General features: G+C 44.6%; 1 protein-coding gene across 2 annotated transcripts in view; it reads left to right on the forward strand.

Annotated features, from left to right (window-relative positions):
• LOC118233270 (solute carrier family 66 member 2) overlaps positions 1–17,464 on the forward strand; it is a 37,777-nt gene extending 20,313 nt beyond the window's left edge. For both annotated transcript variants that reach the window (XM_035428780.1, XM_035428781.1), the window contains 2 exons: positions 2,471–2,687; positions 14,061–17,464. In XM_035428780.1, coding sequence (XP_035284671.1) covers positions 2,471–2,687; positions 14,061–14,268 — 425 coding nt within the window. In that variant the 3' untranslated portion in view covers positions 14,269–17,464. The remainder of the gene's footprint in view (positions 1–2,470; positions 2,688–14,060) is intronic.
• Positions 17,465–17,687: the final 223 nt, after the last annotated feature.

The following is a 17,687-nucleotide window of genomic DNA, read 5'->3' on the forward strand; positions in this document are numbered from 1 at the left end:
TTGGGAGAGCTTTGATACCTTGCCCTCGTTGAGAGTGCATTCTTCTCTCCAGCCAGTAGGTGGTAGCAATATTCTAAACTGACTTTTAGGCTTAATACTTATCGGCTTGAACTCTAACTGACTCCATCTACATCCAGCGATATGATGGATGGGTCCCTGTAGTTTAATCTGAAACCTCCCTACTGCTGTTGATACTGAGAAATGGCTTGTGGCAGGTGCTTAGATTCCATATAAGATGGACTGTTAGTAGTTATTTTAATCATAATTAAAATATAATTATTCATCCGTGTGGGATCATTGTAACCACAAATCATTCAAGGCCTGCATACCTGTGAGTAGAGAGCACTCAGCACTATAATAGGCAGTGACTACAGTGTAAGGTCTCACTACCGACAAAGCAGTGAATCTGAATCATAGAGTCTTAGGTCTTTCCTGTGCAGAAAATACCCTGCCCTGCCAACTGGTAGGTATGCAGGTCTATCTGGAAATACAGTATTATTGGCCTGACCTTTGCAATATTCAATGAATATTTCTTCAATGAATTCCAATGAATGTCAATGAAACTGTATTTAAATTGATTCCTAATTTGTTTTAGCTGGCTAACGGACACTGGATCAATATCACTTCCATGAAAATATCTTCAATATAAAAAAATATCTTTGTGTTAGGGTGATAAATATTTTTTAATGTGTGCTGATATTTTGTAATTCTAAAGATGGATTAGCAGTCTAGACAGTCAGTAAAAGAAACTAAAGGTGGCGAGTCGTGTTCTGTTTAGAAAGCTGGCATAGACTTGCTTATGAAGACTGACTGCTGATGATTTCATTACTGACTACAGAATTTTAGTGGACTTTTAGAAATATAAAAAAAATATGGTGGCAATAATTCAAGTATGCTGTGCCGGTCAATTAAATTAAGATTGTTTTATGTTGTGTATTTCATGTCATTTTCAAATGTCCGAACATCCATTCCCGGTGCGTTCGCGTCTCTGAAGTTCACCTGCGTATCGTGCATTTTGCCAGCGTGGGCGTTTACATTGATTTTCATCTTTTTGTAATGCACGAATGTTTGGGAGAGCCAGAATTGGACGTCTTGTTTTGACAGGAAGTGACAGGCTCTGTCCGTGTAACGGAATGAACAGGATGCGGTGCGGTTCAGGCTGTGCCTTTCTCGTGTCAACAAATGATCCTCACGCAGCCGTTGCTTTTGTTTGCCTTCAGGACTCGGTGGAAGATGGAGCCGTCTGCACCGATAGAAAATTCAAGTCGGGTCCAAAGTGCGAATTTGACTTCAGAAGTGTAAATTGCAGAGCCGTGCATGAAATAATGTCAGCTGAACAGAGGGTATTCCATGTGGCTTGGGTTCCGTGTGCTGGTTGGAAATTGCAGCTTTCGGCCTGGGGTGAAAAGAGCACTTCATTCACATTGCATTTCAAACAGTTTCCTCATTATTTCAGAGGATAACTGAAATGGATAATTCATTTTAGGTTTGACAAATTACAGCGAGCGTCTGCAGGAAAATTGCTTGTAGCGATGCGTCGATGTGATGGATCAACTGAGCTCCGTTATGGTAGGCCACTCGGTCAAAACGGAAACGCTAACATCGACATATGTTTAACCAATGCTGATTTAATATCGATGCAGTGCTGCACACCAGTTCTAAGTGATCTTAAAGGTGTTCCCTTTGCTTTGAATTGAATCTTAAGTAGATATCCTTTCCAAGTAGACTGATTTTGACAGTAACTTTGCTGTCATATTATGTCATTGGAATAAAGGCCAGTAGGCCATTTTAGCGCTGAATGGTGTGAATCACCTTATTTAAGGATGGAAAGAATCATCTATCACTCATTACAGAAAGTATGTTGACATAAAGTCTTGATAAGTTAATAAAGGTATTATACATGCTTTGTCATAACATTCATAAATCTGTATAAACTAATTAAATGTTTGTGGGGACTTAACACATTATGTGGAACTATGCTTGTATTTTACCTAAACACAACCATATGACCACAATTCCTGAATAAATGCTTATGAATGATTTAAAAAGAGATTATGCTGGGGTAATGACATTGTACATGCTTCATTTAAGATTTTGGGAGTGTACATTTGAATCCTCGTTCACCCCCCCACTGTGTCACAGTCCTTGTATGGATTTCTAAACTGGCTCACAGAAAAGCCTAATTATCATGACCCACTGATTGAGTCGGGGAGGCTGTGGTGTCTTTGCCTAATTCCCTGCCGGCTCTGACCGCCTGGCCACCTAATCACCCCCACTTTAACCAGCTTAATAATCCCTCCCTCTGCATGCCAGCCGATGCGGTTAGCATCCCGGATGGGTGCCGCTGGTAGGAGCCTCTCTCCGGTTAGCGCTTTGAGGTAATGAGAGAGCCCTTGGAGTGGCGGGGTGACCACACCTGCCCTGTTTGAGCTGACCCCTCCCCCTCTCCCGCCCGCTCGCTCGCTTTCAGACTTCGACTTGAACTACTTCTGGCTGTGGAGCCGCTTCGTGGACTACCTGCTGTGCGTGCTGTCCTTCACGGCTGTGGCGGCCTACGTCACCTACCTCCTCCTGGACTCCTTCCTGTTCGTGGAGACGCTGGGCTTCCTGGCGGTCTTCACTGAGGCCATGCTGGGGGTCCCGCAGCTCTACTGCAACTACCAGAACAAGTCCACCGAGGGCATGAGGTGAGCACCACACCCCCCAAAAACAGATGGCCATATAGCACTGGTCCAGAAGTTTGACCTAGCCTTTCGAACTGATTCTAAATGCTGTTCATGATAGTACCGGTGTTGTTGATATAAACTGGCAGCTACAGTATAAACTAAGTATTAACTAAATTGTAGAATTGATACTAAAGACCTTGTGTGATAACTTTTTTCTTGCATTTGAATAGTTTGTCAGGCCAATTGATGAAGATATATTGTTTTGCTAATCTATAAATGGGAAAATAATAAAATGTCCTTTGACATAAAGTTTGGGTTCTCTGTTCTGTGTGGATAGTTGCTGTGTGTATATGGATATGGATTTACGTCACTAAATCACTGAGTATTTAAAATGTAAAAATTATATCTACTAATGACTGATCCGCCTTTAGAGGGCAAGAACTTTGTGGCATTCAGAAGAAAATGATTGTAAAACACACCTGAATAAAGTAGGGTTTAACATTATAGTATTTCTTTTTTGGGTTATTTTTGCATTATATGACTATTAAAAGATGATGATTTTGGCTGCATATGGTCTTTTAAGATATGCAGATGCAATTAAATTCTCAGAGATTGCTCATTTGTTACATAAATTGTTCCTGAACAAAATGCAATGGAGTAAATCTGTTTTAGGTTTGAACAGACTTTGATATTTAATGGAATTTCCCAGAAAGTTATTTTCTGGAAAAAATTAGCATCCTGCATCTTATTTGCTGAAAGCTCACTACATGGAATATATAACATAAGATACTTTTTGTCTTCTTAATTTGTAATGGTGCTGTTCTTGTTCATTTTTGGAATTGAGTGTTTGCCTAACTGGTTCCAAAATGAATACATAAAGCGTGAGTTTAACTCAGTGTGATAATGAAAGGTCGTGTCTATTAGGCAAATTATGATTAAATCAAAATGAAATCAAAACAGTTGTTCAAAAAATGTCAAGAGGCAGAGTGCCCCAATAAAATAAAAAAAAGATAATTATAGATTATTTTTTGGCATCAAGTGTGGAATTAACACACTGCTGCCTCAGTTTGCCTTTCATGAGCAAACCATGGGGTAATTGTTTTTCTTGGCTGCTTTGAGATTACTTGTTGGTAAATATCTTGAGGTTCTGTGTTATGTGGGCTTCATTCAGTTGCTGATAACTGAATGAGCTCTAATCTAATGCCTTGTTTTGTAGCCTATGAACTAAACGCAAAAAAAGATTCACCATTTAGCCAAATCATCCTTTGTTCTCTTGCATGCTCTCATATACATTGCGTATGGATGATGGTACTGTATTTGCAGGGGTTACCTGTTTTAAATTTTGGTATAGAGCACGGTGTCGAGTCTTTCAGTTAACTTTTAATAGATAAATGGCTTTGAGTGATTTTTTTTTTCCCTTATGTGTTAAGTATATTTGCTAAATAAAGAATGGCTGCTTTGGATTGCTACATTAAAACTTTCATTTCCAGAATAAAGTGATTATTATTCTTGAACCCCTTATTCTTCAGGCATAATCCTGATCTCTTCTGAAAGGTAACCCTTGGGAGTGTTTTCCTAGAGTCAGAATTAGTATTACTGAAACAAAGCAACAGAGGCTCAAACACAGTGGCAGTTTATTATTATTTTCTTTTCTCACCTAAAAGACTATTTTGTTTTTGAGTGGATACTGATGCTTGTGGCTGTGCCTGGTCAGCTTAGAAACACAATATCCTTCCATATTGTGACAAACTGATTATGATGATTATCAACACCGTGCCTGTCTGCCATCATAATAATTTTGTCTGGCTAATAATTTAGCTTAGTTAGCCAGGTGGTTGCAAAAATCTGCGAAGCATTCTACTAAATATGATTGCACTGATTCTATTAGCATCACTCTGTGCTACTGCACATTGAATTACCTCATATTCATTCCCAAAAAAAAAGTTTTTTTAAAAGCCTTGTAGTTGTTATCACTGACCATGTCCCTATTAATATTATGTTTAATTTACATGCGCCCTTTTGCCCAAGGTAATCGTGGTGTGTTCATTTAGTCTGCATATCCCCAGGGATTGAGGGAGGGAGTGTGCGAGCGGTTGAGTGCGTGAGCGAGCGAGGGAGTGTCTTTGGGAGAAGGGAAGGAGGAAAGTAGCGAGTGAGGGACGTAGACGTGGAACGAGGGGGGGTGGCGGGAGCCTTTTACCGGGGTGAGCCTGGAAACGAAGCCCAGCGACCCAGTCAAACGCCAGGGCCCCGCTCCGGGTTCCGCCCCCAAGGCCCGCTCATTGGCGCTGTTATGGTAACGGTCCAGTGGGCCCGGTCCGCTGGCAGGGGAACGGCACCACGGTTTGACAGCTAATTAAAGCGGGAAGTGATGAAGAGCAAAGTGCCCGTCATTTATGGTGACGGGCGTTAATTAGCCGTTTTGGTGGCTGGCTATGTGCGGGTAATTGCTGTGGTCCCAGTACAGCCGGAAACGATATGTTTGGTCCAATTTTTCCCTTTTTCAAAAAATATTGGCAGGAAATATGTACACATCCAAACGCATTTTTTCAAGGTTGTTTGCTTGGGATAATATTTGACTATTGCCAGTATTGATAATGATCATAAAAATGGGTATAAATGCACTTTCTGGCAGATTTCTTTTTTTTTTTTCTCCCCAAAACGTATTTATGCGGTTCTGTTCATATTTGTGTCTCATCGCTGGGGGGCCCTCTCCTCCAGACCGTGTTGTGCCCGCCCCCCCTTTCTCCTCTGCGCTCCACCAGCCGAGCTGCGTCTGTCTGAAGTACCCTTCGTGCGCAGCTGGTGCAGGCAGCGCACTCGGGTGCAGTGGAAACTCTGACCAGGCTAAACGTTCTGCACGTAGCATTAGCAGAGGTTGGCGCGCTCCTAAGCTCCCCGATACCTTCCCGTTTTAGCGCGCGTTTTCGTCATGGCACAGACACGAGGAGGGCACCTGAGTGCATTCCTTCCATGGCGAAATGCAGCAGTGGGAGCTGGCCGCTTCCTGCTGCGTCAGCGCTCTCCTCCTTTCCCCCACGAGCGCCGGCGTGAACGGTCCCCATGCTGAGCTCCGCGGAGGCCATTTTCTGGGGCCCTACAGGCCAGACCTCTCCACCCTGGAGCTAGTGGAAAACTTTCTCTGAACCAGCATTCACACGGTTACTTCTGAGGGTGCCTCTTATCGTTAAAACTTCAGAAATAACTTTTTTTTTTACTTGTTTAGTTTCTCAGCTTTGCGAATGACCGCCTTATACTTTGGTGTTGAGGTACAAGTTCAGAGGGGCAACATTTGTGCCTTTTACACTCAGCTGAATATGACCGTCTGATAAAGCATCTTTTGTCAGCGGTGGCGGGAGCAGGAGGAGAGCGTTACTGAATTAAAGTGCTCCCCTTATTTCTGCGCTCGGCTGCCGCTGCCTATCCTGGTTTCCACGTGTTCGTGATTTGTCTCCCCGTCATAGGCCATCGTTATGGGAACGTACAGACTCCCGCAGACTGTGCTGCATTCAATCTGCAGTTTGTCTGAGGAAAATGTCATGTGCTATGCACTTTTTAATGTGGATCGTCTTTTTCCTGACGCTGAGAAGGACACAAATGGAGATGGGCTCTTGCAGCTCTTTTGCGTTGTCATCTGTCCCTGAGAACGCACTGTGTCTGCGTTGTCAGGCATCCACACTCTGGCTTTCTGAAACTCCTGTTATATGACAGAGCTGATTAGAGCTGTCCTCTGTCATTCTATGACTGACAACTGAGGCTAGAAGCCACGTCAGAATTCAGGTCCAACTCTTTCTTTTTTCCTGCTGATTCAGAATAGTTAGGTTTTTCTTTTTTGGTCCATTTCATCTCGGCAACATCCTTTGTCATTGCAAGAGAGCAACAGATTAGCACGTGTTGCTAGCTGCTTTTCACTCTGCAGCCCAGCAGCTGAGCTATTCGTCATTACCCCAGAGGACTTGCAGCGGGCCCTGTTACACAGCCTGGACGGGTAAACCACAGGCCCCAGACACACCAAACTGAGTCACTGCTCTTGTTGGATACGGTAGGGAAAACATTTCTGGCCCTGTCTTCCAGGCATTATAGTCAGTTAGGCCCGGCCTTGTGATGTGACTGGCCGCTGTTGGTGCTAGTGTGGTCATGATTAATGGTCATTCCAGAGCTTTGATCACATCAGTGCACACCTAATTATGAACACTGTGTAATCACGGTAAGAAAACAAAGGCTCCAGGTGTTTCTGTTGGTAAGGGTACTCCCCACAGACCGCCTACAGGTTTGTCACAGGTTCGAGTCTCAGCTATGTCATTAGCTGACTGGGAGTCTGAAACACAGTCGACCATGTCTCGGATGAACTAAAATGGGTCTAAATCGGCCTAGTTCCCCAGTTACTAATGCATTAGGCTGTCCTAATGACCCGCCAGGTGCCCAGGGGTTACTAGTTATTGTTAGTGTGAGATAAGTCTGTCGTTTGATTGGTGCAGAGCTTTCCTGTTGTTCAGACCCATGCAGGCTGACTGGCTGCAGGCAATGGCTATGTATAAAAAGGGCTGGAATTCCTAATATGGATGAAAATACCTCCAAATAGAGGCTGACAGTCTGCACCATAAATTCATATGCATTTTATTCATTTCAGATTCAATGTACTGCAGTACAGAGCCAAAACAACACAAATTGTGTCACTGCCAAAATGCTTATGGCCTGCGCTCTGTGTTTTTAATATGTATGTATGTTGGATCTCTGTAGACCTCTCAGTAATGGCCGCAGGGTAAATATTCATGTGGATCAACTAGGAAGATGCCATAGTCCAGTGAACTCATCCTTTAAAAAAAAAAAAAAAAAACCTGTATTGGTTGTTTTGGAACAGCTCATGTTGTAATATCCCTTAACAAGAAAATTGCTGCATGGGGGAACTTTAAAATTCTGTTTCAAGCCTGAATCCCCTGAAGTCGAACGGAACGGCTTGAATAACGATTCGAAGGGGTGCTGCAAATCTGTGAAAATGCAAATTCGCCCCTTCTAATTTCGATGCCTTGAAGTTGCAGTAGGCGAGAGAATATCGCAGCATTTGTGCTTTTGTGTTTCTTTTACATTTGTGAGGGGGGTGAGCTTTCCTAAAAAAAAAAAAAATAATGAAGGATGAACGATCCAGCCAAGACCAAAAAAAAATCTCCAATTTAGTAAGAATTGGCTTTTGAGAGCCTTATAAAGCTCTGGGCTTTTGAAACGTTCTCCCAGAAGCATTCTTTTTAACTGAAAGATTCGATTCGAATCAGTTTGAACACGCGTGAAATAAAGCCAAGAACGGGATGCGCTTCCTCCTTTCCCTCGCCGCTGAAATGTCGCCCGGCTTTTCATTTTTATTTTGGTAAACGGGCCGTTAAGGCGGAGGACGGGCGGCTCGCGGCGCGGGTTTCCCGGGGAGAGCGGTGCCGCTTGTTTGGTCTGGATAGCGTAGCCCGTCAGATCAAAGCTGGGACCGCGGGCGCCGGTGCCTGAACCTGCGTGATAAACTTAATGAATCACGGTGGGATTTGACTTTGCTGGAGACTGCCCGCTTCCTTACAAGGCTGCTACTGTACAGCACATCACACACAGTCAGTCCCCCATTTAGCCCACTTCTCACAGACACACACACACCTACGCACGCACACTCTGTAAGTAACCTTTGCCTTTGAGCAAGTGAGAAGTGGGTAAAGGCTATGTACTGAGGGCACTGTCACTAATGTACAGGTCAACATTCAGCCACATGGAACCAAAGTAGCCCCCTTTCTCTCTGGGAAAGGCCCTTAAATCTGAGCTGGGAGCTTGATTTGGACCCCTGCCGAGACACAGCACTGTGTCACTAATCAAATTGTTTGAGTCCTTTTTTTACCATTGTAATTTGGGGGGGGGGGGGGGGGGGGAGAATCTTCCACAGGCCAGCCAGCTCACAGGCTGAGAGACTGCACTGTGGACTGCACGATGCACGGTAGCTTATTGAAACGGTGCCTTACAGATACAAGGGCGAAGGTTAAGGCTAGCTTATGAATAATTCAAGATTGGATTTGACTGAGCTCAGTCTTTTTTTTTTTTCTTGTACTAGTATGTGAGTGCAGTCTGTTCCTGGAGTGAATAGGTGGATACAATATCAAAAGGACCAAGAGGACTAGCACAGTAAATTCTCTTTTTGCAATAAGCCGTATATAAAAGCCCTCTTTTTGACGAAGTAAGCTCTAAGCACTGAAGAATAAGGTAAGGTATAAGGAATAAGGTAGATAGGCTCCTTGCTTTATTCCTTTATGTTGTGCCCTTAGTTGGTCCTTGTGAAGTTATTGGACACATTTCACAATTCTTGCCTCAGCCATGTGCTGGGATTTGAATCAAGAAACTTCTGGTTATTCGCCTCACTGCTGCTACAGCACTCCAATACCAAATGCTGCCATTTCATCAACTTAGATGTTTGTCGCCTCATTTGTACAGGTAGATTTTACAAATATAAGCCGTGCACATTAGTGGTAATTGGCGTATCTCTAATTTTCCACTGATGTTTTAAGAGACGTGTGTATTCTTTTTCATGTAAATGGTCATAGTCACCCACAGAGGAAGTGCTTCAGGTGGCAGGGTACCCTCCACCTCGTTGCTCTATTGCGACCCCACTGGTCAGTCGCGGTGCTTATGATCACCCTGTACCAACTTGGCCGGTTGGGCAGTGTAGTAATTCTGCTTCCCAGATGGCGTGCGGTTGCTCAGTGAAACGAGCCAATGGCTGGCTGGATACCTTTCTGAAGGTACTCGCACAAGCAGGCTTCCTCCCCAATTGGAGGTGAACGTCTCAAAAATAGGACGTCGCCTGTAGTTCTGATTGGATGACCCCGCCCCTGCCCGGCACAAACAAACGAGCGCTTTTCCCGTCAGACTGCGCACATGGGCATCTTAAACTCGCACACCCGTCTGTTCAGGCGCGAAATGCACTGAACTCGCTCTTTTAGACCGGGGTCACGGGGCACAGGCAGCCCAGATGTTAGCACGTTAGCGGAGTGGCGCTCCTGCTGCCTCTCCGCCAAACGCATCGGCTCCTCGTCCCCGCCTGCTCTCGCCGCGCGGTCCGGCGGTCGTGGGCGTCTTTGCTTCGCGCCGCACGCCCACTCCTCGGCAGAGGAAGTCTGTCCGCTGCCCATCCGTAAAAGAACCGACGGCGTACCCAATTAGCCTGTTTTTCCCCCCTCTCTCTTGCGTAAGGGCTCTGCTTATGTTCTCCGTGACTTCCCGTTTGTCAGCGCAGAATGGGTCTGTCCTTGGTCTCGTTGGCAACCGTTGTCGGGGGCCCGCCGAGCGCTTGATGGCGTCTCCGTCCGGCGAACCCGGAGTGCTCGCCGCGTTCGCCGCGCGTCTGAACCAGCATTCCACTTCTTCAGTGGAGGTTTTTTGTGCAGTCTCCATGGTAACTCTTTGAGCTGTATTGATGCTGTCGGTGGGTTATTTAGTTATTAAGGTCATTATGTGCAGTGCAGTACATAAGTATTTGGACGCTGACATTTGTTGTTGTTTTGGCTCTGTACTGCAGCACATTGGATTTGAATCGAACCAGTGAATAGGAGGTTAAAGTGCAGACTGTCAGCTTTAATTTGAGGAAGGATTTGCAACCAAGCGCTAAATATGATAACTTTGTTTAAGATTATTTTAATTTGTCCCCTGCGTTTGGTCTCCTAAAATGGGGGGCTGTAATTCCTACATGGATCACGGGAAATGACTTCACAAAGGTGCCTTTTGACATTCATGCATTGTAGGTCATTTCTTTTACATTTGACATGGTTTATTTAGCATGTCATAAGTCAAATCTCAGTAAAATTGAAATCGAAAATAGTAGTGTTTTCTTGACCTTTCTTAAACATTTATTTTTTCCCACTTTATAATTGTTGCTCTAAAAATGCAATTTCATTTGTGCTGCTAGTCTAGACAGATAAGCCATGACTGAGAAATGGTGCCCCCTTATCTGTAGCAGTTTCCATATTGGCAAGATACGGCGCATTGATGCGGACGTTGATGGTTCTTTGTTCAGATCTCTCCGCCTCATTGCTCTCTCCTGGAGGGGAGACCAATGAGTTGTTGTTAAATCATTTCCTCAGAAAAGTTCTAATTTGACAGGCAATTGGATTAGAATTGCGGGTTTTATCTCGGATTGATTTAATAATCTATGACGGTCGAGCGGTAGACCAGAGTCACACATGCATTAGGGCCGACGGAAAGAGCTGGAGAGAGGAGTAAAACTTAAAGCACTCCTTCCTCCAGTGTAATGTGGTTGGATTTCAGCATCTTCGATAATTAAGCATTTTACCTTGAATAATACTGTTGTTGAATCCATCCGTCCATCCATTATCTATACCCGCTTATTCCGGGCAGGGCCGTGGGGGGTGATGGAGCCTATCCCTGCATGCATTGGGCGAGAGGCAGGAATGCACCCTGGACAGGCTGCCAGTCTATCGCAGGGCACACACACCATTCACTCACCATTCACACCTATGGGCAATTTCAAGTCTCCCATTAGCCTACATGCATGTCTTTGGACAGTTGGTGAATTTTATTGAAATAAAGAAGGAAAGAGCTTCAGGTTCTGTGGGAGGTACATGGTGTACTTTTGAGACCCAAGGACCGTTCTGCCCCCACTACCCCTGTCCCTCAGAGATGATGCCCTAGTAGGTGCCCTTGGACCATGGAAACGGTGCCAGTTTGCCAGGCCAGGGCCTCCAGACCTTTAGACCTGTCCGGTGCTCTGAACTCTGAACCGGTGTCAGTGCTGCAGCTTAGACGAGGGTAGCTGATAGGTCCAGTGCAGCATTGACCAATAGGAGTTGTGCTGGCTCAATATTATTTTTTTGTGTGCGAGAAACTCATCTGAGAAATATCAAGTCTAAATAATATATTTATCATTTAAACTCAAGGCAGTCGCTCGGAGGCTTTCCAGGATACCAATTATGTTTCGGTTTTCCTCTTTCTGTTGATCTGGTTACTTGTATTTTGTGCATTGAAATTCATATCCATATTCCTTCAAACAGGGATGGAAGGAAAAAAGTACTGAATTATTCACCCATACTTGATACCTTGACACTTTTAGCAGGTAGGTTATAGGAGAGCTGAAGGGTCTTCGACAGGGAACTGTCCTACGGGCACTTTGATGTGGGAAAAAGTGATGCTTTTATTTATTTTATTTAGCCTGTTCCTATGCATTTAATTATTTTTGTTTAAATAAGGGGGAAAGCAGCGTCTGTGTTGAACCGACGCTAGAAATTGGGATGCTTGCCATCACTGGAACTTTCCGGAATGTAAAACGTGGGCTGAAAGTGTATCTGTGACTGCTTCCTTCCTTTGTCAGCGCTGGATTCCTGGCCCCGGAACAGCGTTGGTTTGAGAGCGTTTTCACTCGCGTCCCCTTTGGCTGCTAATTAATGTGACAGGGAGAAATGTGTTTTCCTTTAAGCTGAGCCGATACGGCAGGGTTTTATGAACACGATTCCCTCTCGCGCTCTGGGCGCGTGCAGTGGTGGCACCGCCTCCTCAGAGATCCCATTAAAAATGAAATCGAGGGCAAACGCGTCCGAGATCGGCGTGGACAGTGCGCTTGATCTCCCAGTTTGGGACACCAAAGCGATAAATGCATCGTTTTCTTAAAACCATAGAGTTCTCTCAAACCCATCACATGCTGGGCACGTGTACTTTTCGCAATTATTTCAAATGGCTTTCCAGCAGTGCTCCGAAGCTTTGCTGAAACATTGGGTAGCATCTGTCTTCTGGATTGAGACTAAATGGGAGTAAAATTGAGCGCCTCTCGCACTCTCCGTGCTCTGGAAGCCCATTTCCTGCACATGCTCCCTGTCGGCTTCTCCTTTCGCTCATATTAGCGCTGCAAACATTGTTTTCTACGCCTACTCTCGCTACACTCGCTTACTCCGAGGTAATCTTCAGCTATTTCTGCTGTCCGCCAATCATACGGAGAGACCAACAAGCATTCACATTTAAACAGTACGTGAAGTGAGGAGACCGGAGAATTTTCTCTACCCTTCTGGCAGCCCAGTTCAGGTGTTTCCTGGAATTGGGACGGTAGGGGCCGTAGCAATGTTCCGGCATCCCGCAGGCGCACCTCGGGGGCGATTCGGGCCCCAAATCGGCCTCAGAAAAACACTCTGTGTACATTTTCAGTTACTCTTCCCACAATGCCCCGGGAGAAAAAGAAATGAATAAACCGCAGTAGGCTTTGAACACAATGAAATCACCCGTGGGCTCGAGCAAACGTCTCTGGCTGGGCCCAGAGAAGCTCCCTATAGCTGTAACGAGTTCAAGCACAGTGTCCAATCTGGTGAGACGCACACAGCGCGGAAGAAAGAGCTCTCGGGGGACCTTCATCCAAACAATTTACTTCTCATTCGCAAACAAATTCTGCTGTTTATGGGATGGAAGCGGACACAGTCGTGTTCAGTGGCCTCATTCCTCTCTGCTCCTCATTTAGATTTCTCTGCTTAGAAGTGAAATTTTCCTTGCATGTTTTCTTCGTTTAGGCTACATTCACTTCCTTTGCCCTTTCATTCCTGGGTGAAGTTTGTAGCAGATCCTTCCCCGTTATTCAGATTTGTGATGACATGTACCAGGTTAGTGTTAGGATAAATGACTAATTCTGTACCTTGTTGTCCTGTCATTTCTGACAAGGTCCTTTTTCTGGTCAACGTGTGTGCAATTTACAGCACTCGCTTTGGTTTCAGGCTGGCGCTCTCCTGAGATTTATGGACAATAGGGCCGTGGATTCTCAAGGTTTATTTTTAACTCTCTCAGACCTGATTTTTTTATGAATCAAGCCTTTGCTCGTGCATTTGGGTGATTTCAACTTTATCTTGCAGCAGTTCGATAAACTTCATGTGATGGGGTAGATCAACAATACTTCCCCATCACACATGACATTAAATATAGTGATAAATATTCATTTGCATGTTCATTTATCATTCTAACAGTTTTTTTGTGTGTACTTTGACAACAGTGGATGTGTCTTCATCAAAACTATGACCTGCTGGGCAGACTCCACTGTTTAAGTCAGGCGATATTTGGTTCACTATATTTTTCGTGTGGGAAGGTGGACAGGAAAGTTCAGGGCCAGTTATTCCAGCCAAATGTAATCTTCAGTGTCATCAATGTGTTCATTTAGATTTTATTTATCAGTCTTATTTGTTCCTCGTCTTCCTCGGTGATTGCAAACTGTTTTTTACGTGGAAAATTACTCCAACTAATCGTCCACAAAAAACTGATGCCATGGGTGTAATTTAGCTAGCACTGACACCAGCAGTTGTATCAGATATGGCAGTAGGCCACAAGTATGCTTTTGTGCAAAGATGACCCCGGTGCACTTTTTCTTTTTTTGTCCGTCCTGTTCTGCAGCATCAAGATGGTGTGTATGTGGACCAGCGGGGACACCTTCAAGACGGGCTACTTCCTGGTGACGCAGGCGCCCGTGCAGTTCTGGATCTGCGGCCTGCTGCAGGTGTGCGTGGACTTCGCCATCCTCTTCCAGGTCTACTACTACAGCCGCTACCCGCAGAAGCCCGCCTCCCACACGGCTCACCCCACCAGCGCCAAGGCCCTCTGAGGCGGGCACGGGGCCGGGGGCACGGGGGCGTGGGCACTGGGGCGTGGGTACACGGACGCTCACCCACGTCACAGTGCCGGGACCAGCCAGACGCTGCCAAGCAAAAGATATTCCTTAACTAGTTTTCGGCTGATGAGAATGATTATTATATCTCCGTTGTATTCCTTGCATATCCATGGATATTTAACCTTATGTGCACATATATGTGGGTATGTATGCATGTATGTGCGTATGTGTCTTCATACAAGCGCAGAATAACATGCAATCCTTCTCATGTGGTCATACGCAAACACGCAAACACAGACGCACGCACACACACGCACGCATGTATATAGACACATACAGTACTATATTATCTTACTGTCTTTTGTACTGTAAACAGTTTGCTATTCGAATGCTAATGAGCGTTCCCTTTCCTATTGACTATCCCGGGTTTGGATGATTGTTGCATGGATACCTTTGCCTTATAGACTTTGTGAAGGGCTGGTTACTTCTATATTTTGACAAAACATAAGTACGCTAAGTGACGTAGTTTTACACTACGTTGTCCTTATCCTGCAAGATTGATGGAGACATTTATGAATGTACAACCGTGATAATCTTTTGCATTGACATTTCATTGACATGCTCGCATTTTTCTTCAAAGCAGACCTGTCTGGTCTGGCAAAGATCAAGTCAAGTCATCATTTATTTGAAGTGCATTTCACAGATGTCCTCAAAGTACCTTTTCCATTGTGGTTTCCACCACGTATCTGCAAACTGACAGAGGACAAAAAGCGATTTTGGCGATACCAAAAATGGATTTGATGCCTGCTCGCTGTCGGAGGGGCTGGACGCTGCTCTGGAGACAAAAGTCCGTCTCCCCGCACTGTGTCTCCTCTCATCCCTCCCGCTCTGTCCGCTGGCTCAGAGGGTTGGATGAAGAGGGTGCACTGTGACACACGCACAATCTCAGGTAAATTAGGCCTGCCCCCCCAAACCCTGCACTCCTGCTAAGCTCCTGCGCTGCGGATGGCTGACTGTCGCCCTCTGCAAGACAACGGACATGGCGGCTCCTGCAGTTTCCGGCATCACCCGTTCACTTTTGAGGGCCAGGATCCCCGTCTCCATTAGGAGAACCTGTAGAAGTGCCGCTGGAACAGAGGGGTCAGGCAGACAAAGCCTCTCCTGACGCGTGCGGTGTAGTTGGACGGATCGGCAATCGCTGCGCATGCAGAGTTTTGCATCGTTGCCCTTGAACCCCCAAACCCCCCACCCCCCCTACCCCACGTCACATGAACTGAAGAAAGTGAGACCGAGTCCCTCATTTATGATAAGTGCATGCGATCACATGCTCTCGCGAGAACGGAGGGTGGAATTTTGACAATCAAGGGAGCATTGAAATTAGAGGCATTGGTCAGATGGTGTTGATGTTGTTTTACGGTGGCAGAAAGGCAGGCATCGGCGTAGAAGCCCCTGGGTTAGGTAGGGAAGCCCTGACCTGCTGGTGGGTAGGGAAACCCTGACTTTTTTTCTGTCTTCTAGCCAGCCGCAGCCATCATGGTTTTACTTAATTCATTTCTTTTTAATGGGGTCATATACTTTCTTTTTTTTCTACACTAAGTTTGTTAGGTTTTGGAGACGTTTCTGGATTATGAAGGGGGAGAAAGTCAGCAGATCTATATGATGTGTAACGCAACATGAGGAAATCGATGCGTTTCTTCAGCTTCATGGCTGCGTGTCGCTCAATAGGAAGGAAGTGTTCGCCTGACTGGCAGATTGCACATTGTGCCACGTTCTCTGTTCTGTCTCGTCGAGCGCTGCATAATTTGACTGGTCAGTGTTGGAACACAGCGTGACTATACTGTGACTGGACACTTCTTGGTCGAGAGGTCCAAAAGATGAGTATTTCAGTAACTTTGTCCACGTTTATGACTCAACCTTATGAGTCTTCATAGTGGCCCATCTTGTATAGGTCAGTCAAGTTTTCCATAGGCTCATAGTTGTTGTTATAGGTTACAGTAACCGGTACCTCAGTTTCACAAGTTAACACCGTCAGAAGGGTCAGTATGATTTCCTGGAAAATGGGTGTGTTTTCTAAGGTCACTAAGGCCAATTGAATATATGTTATTATCATTTCTGAGATACAGTGAACTTAAGTGTCAATATTTAGGCATTTATGTGCCTACTCATTTTACATGACGTGACCCGGACTTACAGGACACAATTTTTTATTTGATTTGTATCTTTTTTTCTAAGAAAGATCTTTATTTTTATTATTATTGTTAACCATTTTGTTTGTTGCACAGTAATCATGTTCTGTCAGTGCCAGTTACGTATTTAACGGACTTTCGTGTTCACAGCTTTTCAGTGGATTAGACCAGGGATTCCCCAACATTCCAAGCCCAAGACGTACTATAAAAGTGTAGCTCAACTTGTTCATATGTGGAATAAAACATATATTTTTGGAATAAACATACATACGTCAGCATGACCACATATACACTGGCCAGTTCCACGTGTAATTTGATTAGTGTGAATGCCTGTCCAGTGGTACAGTACTGATTCACTTTACAGATTTCCCTGTCGCATCTTAAAACCCGCCTATGGGTTGCGATCCACCGTTTGGGAATCCCTGGTTTAGACGAATAAGGAAAGAATGTCTATCCAGTTGAGTGCTTGATGTAGTGATTAGTCATTTTCAGAGGCCAGTCTGTATTCTGTGTCTGGAAGAGTGAATCATGAATTCTCATATGATTCTGTGCAAGGCCATTTTAAAGGTAGTTTTGCACTGCACCAGAGTGGCCATGTTGTCTTCCAAGTGTTGAGTTAGCCCTGTAGATTTATTGTTTAGTTTTTTAATACATGTCTAGTTTGTTTCTAGTTGATTCTTCAAGCTCTTACATGGAACACGTGGCCAAACCTTTCCTGAGAACAGTAATGCTCAAAATGGGGATCCCTCAGTCAAAAGCTTTTTTTGTTGTGTTTTTATGTGATTACCTTTACTTTTTAAAATTATGTGTCAAGTTCTTTCACCATGTTCCATCTTAATGAGTCAGTTGAGTATAATCTCACATAGGCAAATAAACATGTTTTTATACAAGAATACCCACATGTATTTTATATTTAGACTTAAGGTCTGCCAACATTCGAAAACAAAAGCAAAGATTTATCAAAGGTACGTGACATTGTTTCATTAAAAGTGGACATGAGAGTATACTCTTGGCGTGTGTTTATTTTGGCAGTGTTTAAGTTGGCTGTACGCACAGTGACAGGTATGCTTGTTGTTCACTAACTGATAAACACGAGGCTCTTTGTAAGGGGACTGCAGGAGATCTTTGCCATTAAACCAGTAGGTTATCCATTCAAAGTACACTTATTCAGGGATAATTATTCTATATTCAACTACCGGTAGCTATTTAAAATAATGATTAGTTTAA

This window comes from Anguilla anguilla, chromosome 8 (assembly GCF_013347855.1).
Source record: "Anguilla anguilla isolate fAngAng1 chromosome 8, fAngAng1.pri, whole genome shotgun sequence".
In the NCBI taxonomy this organism is placed as follows: Eukaryota; Metazoa; Chordata; class Actinopteri; order Anguilliformes; family Anguillidae; genus Anguilla; species Anguilla anguilla.